The sequence below is a fragment of the Erythrolamprus reginae genome, chromosome 2 (assembly GCF_031021105.1).
Source record: "Erythrolamprus reginae isolate rEryReg1 chromosome 2, rEryReg1.hap1, whole genome shotgun sequence".
In the NCBI taxonomy this organism is placed as follows: Eukaryota; Metazoa; Chordata; class Lepidosauria; order Squamata; family Dipsadidae; genus Erythrolamprus; species Erythrolamprus reginae.
This window is the reverse complement of record NC_091951.1, coordinates 71,451,504-71,469,965: the sequence shown is the minus strand read 5'-3', so window position 1 is coordinate 71,469,965 and position 18,462 is coordinate 71,451,504. Positions and strand designations below refer to the sequence as shown.

The window sequence follows — 18,462 nt, the reverse complement described above, 5'->3', positions numbered from 1 at the left end:
TGCTATTGTCAAGGACTGATTGTGTTGTGGTTCTGCGCAAGGGGGGGGGCATAGCCATAATAATTTCAAAATTGTACACAAGTCTTACCTACCTCTTTCATTTATCAACATACACTTTTGGCCTCAGTTCTTTCCAAGATGAATGAGATCTACTTGTAGACTGTTGATAAATGGCTTAACTAACAGTAGCAACTTTAGAACAGTATCTGGTTCTTACTAAACATGTTGAACCAAAATTCCCATAAACACAAGCTAGTGATATAAACATGCAATTTTAAATGGTTTGTTCAACATGCTAAATAGATGCCATACACTTTCAAATAATCACCAGCACAAGAACATTGTCAGTGAAATGCAAGGATTATGGACAAATGAATGTGAAGCAAACCCAGGTTGTACAACACCGTACCTGGAGTTGTTTCTGGCAAAGTAGAAACAGAGTGGTACAGATCAGCACATTCTGAAATTCTGAAATATTTTTCAGGCCCCTTCATTGCTCTATGGCGTTGATGACTGAAGCACAGAGAGACTTGAATTAATTCACCTCTCCCTCATCTTACATGCTTGGCATAGTTGTCTGCTTAATTTATTCCTGACCCCCCCCCCAAACCCCAGACAGTCTGACCTTCTCTTCTTTGTTATTCTTTCTTGTAAAATCCCTTTTTATGAGGAGGGAAGTACTTCAAGAGGATTGAGAGTCAACTTTATTTTCATCGGGTGGGAGAGGGGGAAGAGACCAAGCAGCTGAATTGAAGGTCGGCTGAAGATGATTTTGTCTGTGGAAATTAAAACGTTTGGCTAACTCAGTCCTTACAACTGATTGCAATGTTAATTTATGGCTGGATGAGGGAAACGTTGTTGTTTTTTTATTTCCTCCCCCCCTCTCTCTCCCTCCCGCCCATGGACCCCACATTCTTGCTTCCCAACATCAAAAAAAGAGGCAAACACAAGAGTTATTTGTTAGCAAAGGAGCTGCTATCAAGAGCCGCTTCTTTTATTTTTGGGACTGATGCAGCGATTGGGGCGGTGGGTGGCGGGGTGGAGAATGGCTTAAAACTTAATCATATTCACATGACAAACCATAAATAAAGGGCAAAAAAAACCCCGAATACTGCAAAAGAGAGAGAGAGAGAGAAAAAACCTCTCACAAGTCGGAGCGAGCAGCTTGTCCACAGTTATAGGGAGGGGGAGAGGGAGGGAAGGAGAGAGAAGCTGTCAGACTTAGGGGAGGGCGCAGTTTTCCTCAGACGTTTGAGTTTTTCACCCCATTGGAGACGCCGGTCCGGCAAGGAGGCAACAAGGCTTGTGGGTAGCTCGCAACAAAAGGCTCGGGACTTCCCTCACGGGTTCGAGGCGCATTCAAAACCCTCCGCAGGAAATAGGGTTTCCTCTTTTGCGGCTGCCACCCTCTCCTCTCCCCCCCCCCGTTTCCCGCCTCCCGTCCCCTCCCCAATTGCACAGCCAAAGGAAACCTCATGCTCTGTGCAGAGCGACAGCCCAGGCGGCAGGATGGTTCGGCGAGGCGCTAACCAGCTCCCGTCGCCGGATGGCGGCTGCTTTTTCCACCTCCTGGTGGTCTCCCTGGTGCTGCCGGGGCTCGGGCTGAAGGTGCAGCGCAAGTTCGTCTCGCCCACCGCCACCAACAACTTCGCCCTGGATGGGCCGGGCGGCAGGATCTACCTGGCGGCGGTCAACCGGCTGTATCAACTCTCGGCTCCCAACCTGACTCTGGAGGTGGAAGAGCAGGTGGGCCCCAAGGAGGACAACCCCTTGTGCCACGCTCCCCAGCTGCCCCAGGCGTCCTGCGAGCACGCCAAGAAGCCGACCGACAACTACAACAAGCTGCTCCAGCCGGACCCGGAGCAGGGCATCCTGGTGGTCTGCGGCTCGGTCTACCAAGGTTTCTGTCAGCTGCGGAGCATGGACAACATCTCGGTGGTGGCCGTCCCCTTCCCGCCTCGCACAGGTGGAGGAGGAGGAGGCGAAGGGGGCGACCAGGTCACGGTTTTCCCCAGCATGCTCAACGTAGCGGCCAACCACGCCAACGCCTCCACCGTCGGCTTGGTGCTCAAGCAAGGCGGGCAAGACACGCGGCTCTTGGTGGCCGCCACTTACACGGGGTTGGGCAGCCCGTTTTTCCCGCGCAACGCCAGCCTGGAAGATCACCGCTTCGAGAACACGCCCGAGATCGCCATTCGGGCTCTCAACGCCCGCGGGGACCTGGCCCGGCTCTTCACGTTCGACATCAACCCGTCCGACGACAACATCTTCAAGATTAAGCAGGGCGCCAAAGACCGGCACAAGCTCAGCTTCGTCCGCGCTTTCCTCCACCAGGGAAGCCGAGGCTCGGCGACGCCCTCTAGCCCCGAAGGGGGCGCCACAGGAGGCCGGAGTCCTCAAGCGGGGACACCGGGGGCCCCCTATTCATCCCGGGGACCCCAGGCTGCCAAACCCGGCCGACCCCCGGCCGCTTTGCCCCGGGGCGGCCGCCCGTCGGCCTCCTATGCTTATTTGGCCCTCAACAGTGAGGCGAATGCGCGGGAAAAGGAAAGCCACTCGCACAGCCTTTTGGCACGCATCTGCTTGGCGGACCCGGCCGAGGCCACCCCTCTCAATAACACCAACGGCGGCAACGGCAACGGCGAGACCAAAAAGTTAACCGAGTCGTACATTCAAATGGCGCTGCAGTGTAGCCGCCCCGGAGCCGGCGGGGTAACGCCGGGAGGCTCCAGCGGGGATCTCTTCAACAGGCTGGTCTCCGTCTTTCCCGCTCGCGCCGCCCTGCAGGTGGATCCCGGGAGTCCTCCGTCGTCCCAGCCGGAGGAGCTGCTCTTCGGGGTGTTTGAGAAAGCTGCCAACCCGGGCGCCGGGCTTGGCGGTCGTCAGGCTCCTCAGCCCTCGGCGCTCTGCGTCTTCCGCTTCGCGGAGATCGAGGACGCCATCCGGGTGGCCAGAAACTCATGTTTCGTGGCGCCGGACGCCGACCTGGTCACTGTGCTGGACAGCGTCGTACAAGGCACCGGGCCTGCCTGCGAGAAGAGGAAAATCCAGGTAAGGTCGGGAAAATCCAGGTGGGCAGAAAAAAACTGCCGGTTATCTAAGTAACTAAAGTAGTGTGGACAAATTGATCTGCGGGGCTTAATGCTTGACCTGATTGCTTATTTGACCCCTATTATTGTTGTGAGCCGCCCCGAGTCTGCGGAGAGGGGCGCATACAAATCTAATAAATTATTATTATTATTATTATTATTATTATTATTATTACTACTACTACTACTACTACTACTACTACTACTACTATTATTATTACTATGATGATGATGACAATCATTAAGTGTACCATTAATCATTAAGAATCATTCCTTCAAGATTCTTGACAAATGTGTCTTTTCTTTTATGTACACTGAGAGCATATGCACCAAGACAAATTCCTTGTGAGTCCAATCACACTTGGCCAATAAAAATTCTACTCTATTCTATTCTTTATGATCAGTTGCCTGGGTGTGTGAATCAAGCTAAATGACGCGTTTTGCCTAAAGTGTACAAGCTGTTGTGGTTTATAAATTGTAGTCTGTGGTTTGTATGTCCCAACCTAGTGGTTTATTCAGTAAACGAATACATTAGGCAAACCATGGCGTAATGAGATTTGAGGCACTTTCTGGAAAGTACTGCTAAGGACAACTATTGGTGATGAATCTGAAAGGAGGGCTAAGAAGTGTTTTGGAAAACCCTTTTTGGAAAACCCTCCAATAGTGATGAACTTCCCTCAGAGACTGGAAGATGCTGAACAAATATGGAAGACACTAAGTTGGGAAAGGATAGATGAAACCACCAAACTAGTTTCTGGCCTAGCGCTGCTGTTTTAGAATCACAGGATCAGATCTCCAAATTTTAGGAAACTAGCCTTTGGATGAGTTATGGGGAAAATTTCCAAAGGAAAAATTGTGTTTGACTTTGATTTTTTTTAAAATCAGCAACCTAAGGGTAAATGTTAAGTTTATTATTGGACAAATTTTTTGAACCATAGTCTACAAAAGTTTATTTATTAATTTATTTATTTGACCTTGAGGTGTCACAAAATGCTTTGTTATTTCACACAGCTTCTGTGGTTCTATTTGAGACTTACTTGATCATAAGAGCAAAACTGGAAAACATACAGAAGAGGGCAGCCAAAGCAATCAAAGTATTGAAATACCTTCCATCTGGAGCAAGCAGTTTAGAGAAAAGATTGAGACCACAATAGAATTGGGCTTAGTGTAGAAAAATGTGTTCCCTTCTTTTCATTTTTGTTCATGGAAAACAATACCAGATTTTTAAAAAGGTTTATTAAGCGGTAGGTATTTTTTAAGTGGTTGCCTGAGTTCTTGGCACAATACTATCTGCAATGTTTTAAAGATATTATTATGGACATTTTTCAGAGAATGAATCTAAGAGATAACTCAATGTTCAAAGTAAGCTACCACAATCACTTTGGATAGTGAGATGGATGGTATATAAAGTAAGTAAGTCAGTAAATAAGTAAATTAAAGGTCAAGGCTTGAAGGATGACTGGTGCTTTCAGAACCAGCTTGTAAATTACCAGAATGTATCTGCCTGATTATATGCTAGTATTCTGTGATGTAAATATTGGGAAGTTTTGGCTCAACTGATATTGATGAGTGATGACAGCTGCCCCCAGTCAGGGGATGCTGCAGTCATCTTTTAGCAACATTTTGAGAGCCACAGTTTTCTTATCTTTGTCTTAGAGCCATGTTAAGTATTTACAAAATGCATATTAGATTGTGTGTACCCAGGGGTGGGCAGCAGGCAGGACGGGGTGGAACACAGTTCCACCGGTGGAAATGAAGATGCTTGCGCAGCTCCAGCTGATCGGCGGCTGTCACTTCCTGGATTACTCGGCTCAGCTCTCCTTCCCCCCCCTGCTGGTGGTGGTGCGTCTGCGCTCCTTGCTTTTTTCCTCTTTCATTTGTACTGGCTTCAGACAAGCTTCCCTCTCTCCTGCCCAGCTCCCCCACATCCTCATGCAACCACTTCCCGCCTGAGTTGCAAGCAGAAGGTGTGGGTGGAAGCGGCACTGGAATTTATGCTTCTGGCAGCACCCGTTCACCCAGCTACCCAGCCTGAGGCGGGGGGGGCAACCCAAGAAGGAGTGCCCGGGAAACATGGAGCAAATTGTCACCCCAGTGAGCAATACTGGTAAGGTTGTAAGTCAGGGACTTAACAGTTCACTTGAACGATTATGATCGTTCAAGCCACTCCTACCCAGTCATATGGCCATTAAGCCACACCCACAAAATAAGCTACACCCACAGCGTGGCAGAAAATTTTTTGGATGCCCATTAGTGTGTATACCTAATACACACGAGTCTTCGGAGAGGGGCGGCATACAAATCTAAGTAATAATAATAAATAAATAAACAATCTAATATTGTGGGAGTTTTATTTAGTTCATGAAAGCCAGGGTCCTATATTGAAAGTGTTAGAGTAGGATTGAGAAGCTTACAAGATAGACTTATTAGTGTTAGTTCTCATTGTTTCTTCTTAGCAGCTGATATTTAAGGCTTACTGCTGTAATTCAGACATAATATTCAGCCATTAACTCTAAAGGTTACAAAACTGTCTTCCATGCAGTTTGTCTGGTTTTGTTTTAAAGCCAACTGACCCTTACCATATTTAATGCCAGCAAATACTGTAATACAATTTTCCATTAATTTAATGTTGTGTTTCCATTTATCTGTCCTAAATAGCTCTGTGTTCAATTTTAATGGCATTTAATACTAACATTTTGAAAGATAGAGAAAAAAAGTCTAATTATGCATTGAATAATTTTATATTCATCTGGCATCCTCCCCCAAATCACCTTTGCTCCCAGTTAAAAATCTCCAAATATTTCTTCCTTGCAGGGACATGTTTCGGCTTCACAATATATTTTTACAGCCATAGATTTATAGAATGGCACCACAGTTATGCAATCTCCTTATAATTCTCTGTGTGGAATTCTCTTTGTTTCTTTTGCAGGAGTAACTTTGGACTGAATTTTTTGTTGGGATATTATTCATTCATTATTATCCATTATTTTCATGATTATTGCTATCAGGCACTGCACTTTAGTGTTGAGCTTACTGCACCAACACAATCACTTTGCATATTGAATTATATTTGTCATTTTCAGATTCTTTCAACCAGGAGAAACTATTGTGAAACTCATTGCAAACAGTTTTCATTTTACATCCTGAATAAATTATTATTATAGTATAAGCTCACTCGGTTACCTTACAAAGGTGCTTTTGGGGGCAACCCGATGACTGAGAATCTCCATAGATGGTTATTTATTTATTTATTCGATTTTCATGCCGCCCTTCGCCTTAGACTCAGGTGGCTTACAACATGTTAGCAATAGCACTTCTTAACAGAGCCAGCATATTGCCCCCACAATCCGGGTCCTCATTTTACCCACCTCGGAAGGAGGGCTGAGTCAACCTTGAGCCGATTATGAGATTTGAACCGCTAACCTTCAGATCTACAGTCAGCTTCAGTGGCCTGCAGTACAGCACTCTACCTGCTGCTCCACTCCGGCTCTTATCTTATTATATTATATCTTATTATATCTTATTATATTTACCTAAATTATCTTTTTTTCCTACATTTCCAAAATCCACTTTGTAGTATATCTCTTAAATGTCCATTTAACTGTATTGTGCTTTAGCAAGTTACCAATTGATGACTAAACCTGTTCTCTTAATATAGAGTTTTGTCAGCAGCTTTTGATGGTGACATTTATTAAAGGCGTTCTGAAAGTTGTAGTTGACTGATTTGATTGTGTGCCATCAAATTATTGCCAATTCTTAGTGACTACATCAATTATTTCCATGATAATGTATCCCTAATCTGATCTTTCAGAGCTTCAAGCAATCAAATTGTAATTGGTTTAAACATGGGTCATAAATAAGTTAAAATCTATGCAGAGGTGATGAATTTTAAAACTACACCTATATATAAAACTCATCTGAGATGGTCTCTCCTTTCAAGAGCAATGTCAAAAGGATTGTCATACTTCTCCCAAAGGTTTAGGCTACTGTATTTGTTTAATGATACTGAATGAAAAGTTGGAATGTTTTTCAGCAATGATTGTGGCAGTTTGGAGAACATATTATTGGAGGCAATTAGGAGCCCAAATTTTGGGGTATCAGAGCCCTGTTCCCCCTTTAGGATTTTACATAAAACACCAAAGAGATTAGAAAAGATAACAGATAAACGTTCTCCTCATCACAAAGTTACAGGCAAAGGTTATGGTAAGTTATCAAGCACAGCAGCACAATTGTCTGCTGCAGTCTTAGTTATGTCAAGGCACTATTGATAAACAAGGAAGGGATCTGTTCTGCTTGCTTTTCATCATAGCATACAATTGAGTAATAATATTATCCATACACAAATCAAATTAGATGTCTGCAGTGTGTATCCTGAATTTATTTACATGTCTTGCTGTAAAATGATGTGGAATGGGGAAAGGGTCTAATAAACATTTTGAAACTGGCACCCTTAATTCTGGGGCCATGAACACTTTTTATGTGCCTATCTTTCATCTTCTATAAAAGATAGAATTTCTGGAGAAGATCACAATATAAGCTGTAAATTATCCATGCTTACAGCAGCAACTTGGTTTGGAAGGAAAGTTCGAGCACATAGTATCTGTTAGAATAATGCTGTTGGTATGCTTGTTGGCAAATTTTAAAAAGTGCATAAGGTGAATGAGAGAGGATTTGCATGTTAGCTCCTATGTAGCAGAATTTGTCTTATTTATGCTTTCTTAGGGTAGCTCCTGGATCTATGGGTTGAGAAACTAGTTGTTCTATCTGACAACTATAATGATCGCCCAGATTTTTGCAATCCAGATTTGGTAATCCTGTGCTTGATTTATGATTCTGTAATACCATAATGTCTTCAACCATTTTACCTGCAATTTCATTGACCTGAAGTTAGTCTTTGACTTACCACTCAGTTCATTTAATGACCTTTCGAAATTACAGTGGCACTGAAAATGACAATTTTTTATACTTACGACTGTTGCAGCTTTCCCATGGTCAAAATTCAGACGCTTTGGCTACTGACTCATGTTTATGGTGGTTGCAGTTTCCAGGGGTCACCTGGTCACCTTTTGTGACCTTCTGACAAGCAAAGTCAATGGGAAAGCCAGATTCACTTAACAATGATGTTGCTAACTTCACAATAGCAGTGATTCACTTAACAACTGTGGCACAAAAGGTCGTAAAATGGGGCAAAATTCACTTAACAGTTGTTTAGCAACAGAACTTGGTGGCTCCATTGTGGTTGTAAGTCAAAGATCAAGCTTACTGCAAGTTGCCTGTAATCCCTTTCTAAGTGTATCATATAAATATGATGTGGACAGCTATATCGTTCTCTGTTACTTTCCTTATTGGCAGAAACTAAAACTTACATCTGGTTCATATTCATACAGTAAATATTTAGTAATTTTGCACAATGCAATACACAGAGTATTTTTTAGAAAAACGGGACAAACATGCATGCATAGTTTTTCCTTACCGATCAATATTCATACATTATTCAGTGACCCTGGATATAGTGTGAAATTCAGATAAACTTGTTTTCAATTTATTATGGAGCAAAATATACAGCATTGGGTTTGCATAGATGCAAAAACGATTTGTTCCTTGCCTTTTATTAGGCTCTTTTCTTCCCCATGTTCTTTTTGTCCCAAGGGAACCAGTTGTGACTCAGAGTTATGTCTCCCCCTTCCTCATTTTTGGTTAGTTCTTATTGCACTGACGCTGAAGAAAGACAGCTCTGGGAACATGTGTTCCCTTACATATATTTCCTTCCCACATCCTCAGCCTGCACATTCCTGCAATGGACAGCATTGGTTGTGTAAAATTCAGAAAGAAGGGACATAGGCTGCTTTGTTTTATTGCTTTCAGGGTGAAAGTTTACTAGTACTATAATTTGTTACCAAGCCGACATAAATGGTAATGACAACTGCATATATCTATTCCCATTTTTAAAAGTTAACAGTCAAGTCACAATAAGGTTGTGTTGTTTTGTTTTCTTCTCTTTTGGGAAAGATGCAGAACATGTCCTCCCCCGCAGAGATGCAGATCACATTTTTAAATCTTAAAACATTTGCTTGATTTCACAGCCAAGTTAGACCAAGAACACTTGGTGTCAACAGTATCAAAAAGGGTTTCTGTGTTACCAAAATACATTTGGCATGGTGGCTTTGATGTTGTGCCTTGTTGCAATAATTCATAGATCAACTTTAATAAGATAAAAGTCCAGATTTTAAGCAGCCAGAATCAAAACATTTTGACAACAGAATGTTGCAGCAGTTAATTCCTTAAAACCGAATAGATTAAATATTGCTCTTCTTTGCAATCACATGACGTACTGTGGATATTTGGTTTTTATAGTGGTTGAACTGTTTACTGCTAGAACCAGACATCCAGTTATTTGTAGAGTTTAGCTTTTGAAATGAGCTGAAGGTGAAAGCAAAGATTTAATGAAAGTTTATATTTTTATTGTCTGATTTCTAATTATGAATCTATAGTTGCCATGTCTGTAATAAATATATCAATATGTAAATAGTGCTTTCATTTTAAGTATATTTCATTAAGACATGCTCATTTAGGTTTGAAGGCAAAGATCAGAGCTTTTTGGAATCAAGAAGTTCATATATTTATAATCTGCTTCTGTAGGTCACCCCCCCCCAATGTCCTATATATGCATATATCAATCAATATAAAGTGAGGTACCTGTAAAAATTCTAGAGCAAATCGTAAACTTATAGAGTGACTCTATAATCTGTAAATATTGTAATGTTCTTGGTTTAAAATGATATAAAAAAGGTAGACCCTCATTTTGGTGGAGGGGTCAGAATAAATGATGTATCTCCAACAGTTAGCTATCCAACTTCTACTCAAATACATCCCATGAAGAGGCTCCTACTACCTGTGTGAGTAATATTTAACTGTTCTTACTGTTTGGGGCTTGAGAACCCTTTCTTTCAGTTTGAATCTCTCTTCTTCTAACTTTAAAAAATTATTCTTGTACTCCAGGGTGACAATACTTAGGTTTAAACCTTCTTCATAGTGACCTCCTTTTAACTACTAGAATAATGCTATTGTGTCCCCTTTGGGTCTCTCTTCTGAAAGCTAAATATATTCTACTTCTTCAACCTCTCTTCACAGAGCTTAGTTCTAATCCCCTGATCATCCTCAAAGTCCTGCTTTGAAATATTCTCATTTTTCCAAATTCTTCTTAAAATGTGGTATTAGAGCTGGACATAATAGTTGGTGCAGACTGCCCAGTGCATAATAGGATAACATAGTTGCATCTGTTAATAGGACTTTAAATTTTGTCCTTTTCCAACCATATTGTAATGCTTGTTCATATTCAATTTTCATTCACCTGTCATTTCCACAAATTATGTTTTCATGGCCCATCTACACGGTCCAGGAGTGAATCTTATGGCACCCTACTTGGTAGATCACTCCAGTTTGATGAAGAACCATTGATGAGCTGTTCTTATGAATATGAGGTCAAACCATCCATTTACTGTCATGCCACCTAGCTCAAATTTAATTGGATTGCTCAGAATCAGAATCAAGTACTTTGTTAAATGATTGTGAAAACCAAGATACATTATGCTGTTATACTGTATGTGTATATCAGGGTGGTATTCACTTACGCAAAGCCTTCTGCACATGCTCAGAGCATCAAAAACATGACATGCTTACGTCTAGATTAGTGGGCAAGGCAACCCGCAGTCAGCGCTACCAGTTCACCTGATCTGCCTAGAACAGGCTGAATACCACCATTGGTGTATATGCTTATGAGAAAATTACCTGATCAAAAACCTGAAATTAGGATATTTAATGTTATAGATTTTGTGAAAGACTGTGTCTTAGATTTTCATTTTCTGTAACATTAGTACCCTGTTTATCTTTGAAGTCATGCACAATAGTTTATATTTTGCCTCTCTTTTATCCTCATATCAGCCAGAAAGATTACATTAAAAGATATGTCCTAGTTCAAGAAATAAGACTTCTGGGCAGTAAATAGAACCCAGATCTTCCTGGTCTTAGTCTATTGCATCACATCCATTCCAAGCTTATTATCTTATTTGAAGCATTTCTCGTAAACTGAAATTAGCTTTAAAAGATCAGCTTTCTAAAAAAATTCTCAAATACCCTCCATGATAGTATTCCACATGCATGTTGAAATTAACATTAAACATAAGGTAATAGCCTGCTGATCATCTTAAGAGCATTAAATTAAGAACATTTTTTAAAAAATGAAACAAGTAATAGTTATTTTGCTATTGGTGATAAAGTGGCATCAAATAAAAGGGTTAAACCCTCTTTTCTCCATTTATATTTGGCTTTTTGCTTGATTTTGGATAACCTACAGTATGTGACGACCTAGCTCTTTTAAGGTCATTGTAATGCTGGAAAAGGTAGAACAAAAGAAAAAAAAGAGAATCATTAGGAGCAAGATGGATATATCAGTTGGAAATTTTGAAGAGCCAAGTGAATGAGAGATGGCCCTGGAGAAAATCTCTGTGTTCGCTGAGAGTCAATACTGACTCCTTGGCACATATTTGAAGATAAGATAATCTATAGCAGTGATGGCGAACCTATGGCATGGGTGCCACAGATGGCACGCGGAGCCATATCTGTTGGCACACAAGCCATTGCCCTAGCTCAGCTCCAACGTGCATGTCGCATGCTGGCCAGTTGATTTTCGACTCACAAGGAGGCTATGGGAGGATGGTTTCAGCTCACAGAAGGGAGTGGGAGAAGGCATTTCTGCCCTTTCCAGGCTCCAGGGAAGCCCCTAGAACCTGGGGAGAGGGAAAAATGGGCCTAGTGGGCCCACCAGAAGTTGGGAAATGGGCCATTTCTGGCCTCCAGTGAGAGAGGGAGGGCGTTTTGGATGTGGGCACTCACGCATGCATGATAGCGTGTGCACGCACACTTTCGGCACCCATGGGCAAAAAGGTTCGCCATCACTGATCTATAGCTTGCAAATACGTCCGTAGACAGACTATTCATGTTTGAATTGTATGCTTAAAAATAACATCTAGATCCGTGATGGCGAACTTATTGCACATGTGCTAGAGGTGGCACACAAAGCCCTCTCTGCTGGCACATACGCCGCTGCCCCAGGTCAGATCTCTGTGGCGTTTCTTTCGTGAGCTTCTTTTTACCTGCAGTCTGGAAGCACAGCTTTGAAGGATCATTTTTAGCTGAAGGAGGAAAAGGATAAAGTTAGTCTTCTGTGTTATTTCACTAACGAAACTAGCAGTTTTCTACAGCTGATTTTTTTTAACAATGGAAAAATTTGCAGTTTATATATAGAAAAGCACTCTGCCTGAAATACAAATCTAAAAATTGCTATATTTATATCAGTGTTGTAGGATTTCTGTGATATGTTATTAAATATACAGACCATGTTTTCTAGTAAAACCTGTAGCCTTAAAACTAGTTTCTGAAGTGACTAACTTGAAAGTAGATTGCATGGATATTTATGGGTTGTATTTTCATGTGTGTCAGTTGGCAATAGAAGTTACTTTGATGTCTTTGAAAACAACACTCATAAAATCAAATGTAAAAACAGACAACTATCTCTGCTAGTTATCATATCAGTAAGCATTGTTTGACAAAGAGTCCATTTCATATTGTATTCTGAGCCTAGCAAAATTATATTAATAGATAATCTATAAGATTAGTATAATGGTTTTCTTATATAACATTTAAAAAACAAAGTGAGATATGATACCTTTTGATATAAAAACATAAGAAGAGCCATGCTGAATCAGGCCAAAGCCCATCAAGTCCAGCATTCTGTGTCACACAGTGGCCCACCAATTGTCCATGTGGATCTTGAGTAGAAAGAGAAAGCAAAACCCTCCCTTTCTCTTGACCCCCAACAAATGGTACTAAAGGGAATCCTGCCTGCCTCAACCAACCTAGAGGCGGCACATGGACATCCGTTTCAATAACCAATATGCACTAGCAATTATTTTTATCATGTCTTTTACAAGGTTTCTATATCTAGAGTTTAAAAATTCCAGACTTCTGTGATAGAGTTTAACAAAATATTAACATATTTAGCTCTTAACTGCCTTCCAAGAAAATAGTTCTGCTATTTAAATATCTTAAATAGATATTTAAGCAGTAAGAACATCGTAGCATATTCTACATCTCAAAATGTCTTTAAATCTATTACATCTCTAGCATGGAATGATGAGAACCATTAAAAAAATCATTTCAGGGTCTGATAGATCCTAAAGAGGTTTGGTTTAGCTCTCCTCAACATTTTAGGTCATGCAAACACAATGAACATTCTTTCAAGTCTATTACCATTGGCTGAGCAATATAGCATACTGCAATTCTGTATGAGAACCAGTTTGATGTAATGGTTAAGGCAACAGTTAAAGCTGGGAGATTGTAAGTGCTGGTCCTGCCTTAGGCACAAAGCCAGTTGCATGACCTTGGGCCAGTCATTCTCTCTCTCAGTCCTAGGAAGTAGGGAATGACAAATCACTTCTGAAAAATCTTGCCAAGGAAACTACAAAGATTTGCCTAGGCAGCCACTAGAAGCCAATACTGATTCAAAGACATATATATAAACAATTCTCTGTTACAGGATTTTTTGTTTTTTGTTTTGGGTATACTGAATATGTGCTATTTTTGAATCCTAATAGCTAGAAAGATGAATAGAGAGATCTTGTGTATTACTCAATATTTTTTTGATTATTTTGGTAATAATAAATTGTCAATATAGTTTTAGTAAAGAACTTTCTTAATATATTTAATAGTTCTAGCATTTCAGAAGCTATAAGGGCATTGATAGCTAATGCCATGGATAACAAGTGTTTTAAATTACAGTACTGTATTGCCATTCAAACTTTCTATGTGCATTTTTTTTGGTAAAATCTAAGAAGTTTTAAATTGGTTCCCATAACAGTTGATTAATTATGAGCCATATTAAATATTACCAACCCTTTAAAAATAACTATTGCTCCAAAGGGCTATTTTGTGATGAGAAGAAAAATCACATGCAAATATTTTGTTTGCCAGTAAAGTCCAAGTAAACCAATATCTGCTAAAAATTGTCAAAAAATGCTAAAAAAAAGAACGATTGCAAAGATTGCTCCAATTATTGCACAATTGCTCTCATCCTGCACAACACCAAGGTTCTGCTTAAAATTATGTAATGTTTACCACAACTATCAAAAAAGAATTACTTGCTTATATCCATGCTAGCTTTTGAAGGTATCATAGCATTTGTGTTACCTACAGCTGCCTATAGATTTGAAAAAGCAAATCCTGGAAAAAGCAAGACAGGAAGAAGATTTATTTGAACTATGGTGCTGGAGAACCCTGCATATTCCTTGGACACTATCAAAGCTGATACCAGCCAGAGCATAGAAAAACACAAAGAATACTTGCCGGTGGTCTTCATCCCCCGGCGCGTTTTGCAGGAGGGCCGGAGGACACAGCCATCGGCGTAGCCGCCATCTTTAAAGTGGGCTGAGATCTCGCGAGATTTCGCGAGATTTCGGCCAAATTCGGGTGGCTTGGGCCTACCCGATGACGAGTCCGGGGAGGAGCCTGCTGGGCAGGCCTGAAATCCTCCTTTTGCTCCGGACTCGTCAAAGCGAACACCCACCCACCCTCCCTATCTTGCAGTGTGCCTTGAGGGTTGCCCTAGGGGGGCGAATAGGAATTTTTGGCGGTCTTGGCATTTGCCACGATCGTTTTTTTGCCTATTCCACACTGGGGAGACGCATAAGCAGTTAGGGGGTGCTTCGCCCCTTTTAGGCTAATTGGCTTACCTTTGGTCATTTGGGTAGGCAGGTTAGGGGCGGAAAACTGGGTGGTGGTTTAGCAACTGCGTGTTCTCCGTTGGGCATCTTTGGGGATGATTGACAGGTTCTCTCCAAAGGCTTGTGGTGTGAGCGACCTGAGCAATGGGGGGGGGGGACCTGTCTTTGGGTCCCGCCCATTTACTTCCCCTTGTAGGGGTTAGCAGGCGGGACCTCCTACATGCAAGTGCATGGCATGACTCAGGTGAGGGCGTGGTCCCTCACCTGGATCAGCATGGAGCTACACCCATAAGTTGCCCCGGAAGTTTTTATGATGTCATTTTCCGCCCCGGAAGCAATTGTTTGACCCTGCGGGTCCTTGTTAGGGTTATAGTTAATTATGCTAATTATGCTAATTAATTTGATAAATTATGCAAATTTCATTAATAAAAATGACCCAGTTTTAAATCCAGCTCTTGTGTCTGTGTCGTTACTTGGCCTCTCCTGCAAATAGAGCAAGATTGGAAGATGTTGAGTGATCTGGCCACTACCACTTTGCAGAACCGAGCTGAACCGGGAGCAACCCACCGCTGGTTTGGGAGGCCTGTAGAGTGCTCCTAAGGGCAGCGAAGGGCAAAAATGAGAAAAAACAGGGCCATTTTTTGGGGGGGAAAGGGGGCTGCAGAGACTTTGGGAGGCCTGTAGAGTGATCCTGGGAGTTGAGGAGAGCAAAAATGAGCTTAAAACAGGCCTGGGGTTTTTTTGCAAAAGCAGGGGTCTTGCCCTGCCTAGCCCCCAGGAGCACTCTGCAGGCCTCCCAAACTCTCTGCATGCCTCATTTTACGCAAAAATGGGACATACAGAAGGTTTGGTAGGCTTGGAGAATGCTCCTGGGGGGCGAGGAGGGCAAAAAGTTTTATTTTTTTTGGTTCACCTCTTCAAAATCTTGTTGCATCTTATACTCCGGTAAGTCTTATAGTGTGAAAAATACGGTAATAGAAGTAACTGGCATTTCTCTCAAAATATACCGGTAATACTTAATACAAAATTCATAGATATATTTAACACCCACCAGTTTACTAATTTATCAGAATATTTGCCATGCAACTGTACTGCTTATACAAATTGAAATGAAACTTATTGATATGCATTTCAAGGATATTTTTAATTATTAATGACATATTCAAATTCCAATAAACGAATTCCTTTAATTTTATGATTGTATCTTAGTAGACATGCTAGGCCTTCCAATATTACATTAAAAATTACATGAGATAAAGAACATCCTTGATGAATTCTGTGTTTCATTTTAATTACTAATGGAATAATCCTATTAATAATTTTCTTACATGAGGAAAAGGATTAAAATATTAAATTATATAAGAAATTTTAATTTCTGTAGCTGTTGAACCAAATATATGATTTAAACCATATCAAAAGCTTTTTCTGCATCCACTAACATGACAGATTGATTTGTATCAGCATAAAAGGCTACTACATTAACCAGAAACTTTGAAACCCTTTTTTTTAACTTTTAAAATGATAGCATCAAAATCTAAGAAGGATATTGGGCAATAACTTATTAACTGAAGATAATGTTTTCATCTTCAAAGTTACAATCATAAAAGCTTCAAAGTATGAAACTGGCAGGTCTTTATTTTACAAATGTCTTATTAATTATTTAAAGAAGTATAACAACTATTTTATCCTTAGATTTTTATACCATTGCATAATTACTTTATCTGATTTAGAAACTTTCTAGATTTTATCATATCAGTAATATAGATTTCTTGAGATATAAGAGATGCATTACTCCTGACTATAAATCAGAAATTTCTCGAGATGTCCGTTTATTTATTTGCAGTCAAAAAACAATATTTTAAAAAAATGTATAAGTAACAATAAAATTGCTTACATTTTAAAATTTATTTAAAAACACATGGAAACAAACAAGACATAGCCACTGTATGCATCCAAATAATATAATACAAGTAATAAGAAATTGCCATTTTAGCTCTGTAAAAGTAGCTAGCCAATCCAGGCTTTGGGCATGATTAAGTTCATTGACTTCTAAGGGCAATTACCATGGAGCTGAACACTGCCATATTTCTGTCTTTTATTTTTCTCCTTTACGAAATGTACAATCTTGGCCTTGGTTCAGACCCTAACATCTAACAAGAATGGATGAAGTAATTTTGGTCACATTCCTGACACCATAGTTCCCTCTAAGCTGAGCAGTGAGCAATCGCTCACTTAAAAATCATCATCAACTCAGAGTTTTCCAAACCTGCCCAGAAGCCGAGAGGGAAAGAGTGAGAGGGAAGGAGAGAGAGAGGAAGAGAGGAAGAGAGAGAAACAGATAGAAAAAAGAGAGGAAGGAAAAGAGAAAGAAAAAGAATGGGAGTAAGGAAGAGAGAAAGAAAATCAAAATCTAGTTTGAAACTAGCTCAACTATTTAAGTGGCATTTTGATATTGATAGAGTTGCCCTATTATGAGCTCACTGTTATAGACACACAGTATAGTATTTTATTTTGAAATTCTCTGAGGCAAAACAGGGTGGGTTTTTTATTTGTTTGTTTGTTTGTTTGTTTGTTTGTTTGTCTGTCTATCTATCTATCTATCTATCTATCTATCTATCTATCTATCTATCTATCTATCTATCTATCTATCTACCTACCTACCTATCTATTTATTATTTCTGTGCCGCCCAGTCCCAAAGGGACTGCCGCTCAGACACTATACTTTTCTGCCCACCCCCCCAAAAAATTAGAGGGAACACTGCCTGACACAATGGAAAATTCTGAAAGATTTACATCTTACATTAAAAAAAACTCTCTGACAAATGTGTAAAATATAATTTTTATAGAATTCACCAAACTGAACATACATTTCTTTATAATAAATGTGATTTGTCCCTAAGGAATTTATCAAAGATAGTATTTTACTTTGTTTGAAATAATTCTTTGAATAATCTGATCAGAATCACCTTGTGCAGGAAATGGGGTAATAATAATAGTAGTAGTAGTAGTAGTAGTAGTAGTAGTAGTAGTAGTAGTAGTTGTTGTTGTTCAGGAGGCAAGAAGCGACCCAACTCTTGTGTAGTGATTTTCTTTCTTTTCCATTCTTTTCGTTTTGGAAAAAAAAGATCCTTGGTTCTACTCAATATAATGAATCTGAAAGCTATAATACTCGGTTTTTGTTAGAAACAAAAACAAAGTTGTTTTTGTTTCCAACTTCTTAGAAAAATAGCTTTTGCAGCATGTGCTTTTTTGCATGAAATACACTAGTTTTGACTTTGAATACTACAAAATTATCCCAAGGGGAAAAAATGTAATAGGACTTGTGGTATTACAATCAAAGGTCTACTTTCCAATTGAAGTACCATTTATTTGCAACTTTCTTTATTTTTACAGAATTTAACTGCTTGAAACTTTGTTTAAAATCTAGTTCTATGGACTAATTGTTTTTGCATGAAGTTACAGTACACTATTTAGAAGGGATGCAGTGGCTCAATGGGTAAGATGCTGAGCTTGTTGATCAAAAGATCAGCAGTTCAGCGGTTCGAATCCCTAGTGCCACATAACGGGGTGAATTTTTGTTAAGTGTCCCAGATTCT

General features: G+C 40.3%; 1 protein-coding gene across 1 annotated transcript in view; it reads left to right on the top strand.

The window, feature by feature from the left end:
* Positions 1 to 1,472: 1,472 nt before the first annotated feature.
* Positions 1,473 to 18,462, top strand: part of PLXND1 (plexin D1) — a 208,496-nt gene continuing 191,506 nt past the window's right edge. The window contains exon 1 of the mRNA XM_070738311.1: positions 1,473 to 3,051. Coding sequence (XP_070594412.1) covers positions 1,510 to 3,051 — 1,542 coding nt within the window. The 5' untranslated portion in view covers positions 1,473 to 1,509. The remainder of the gene's footprint in view (positions 3,052 to 18,462) is intronic.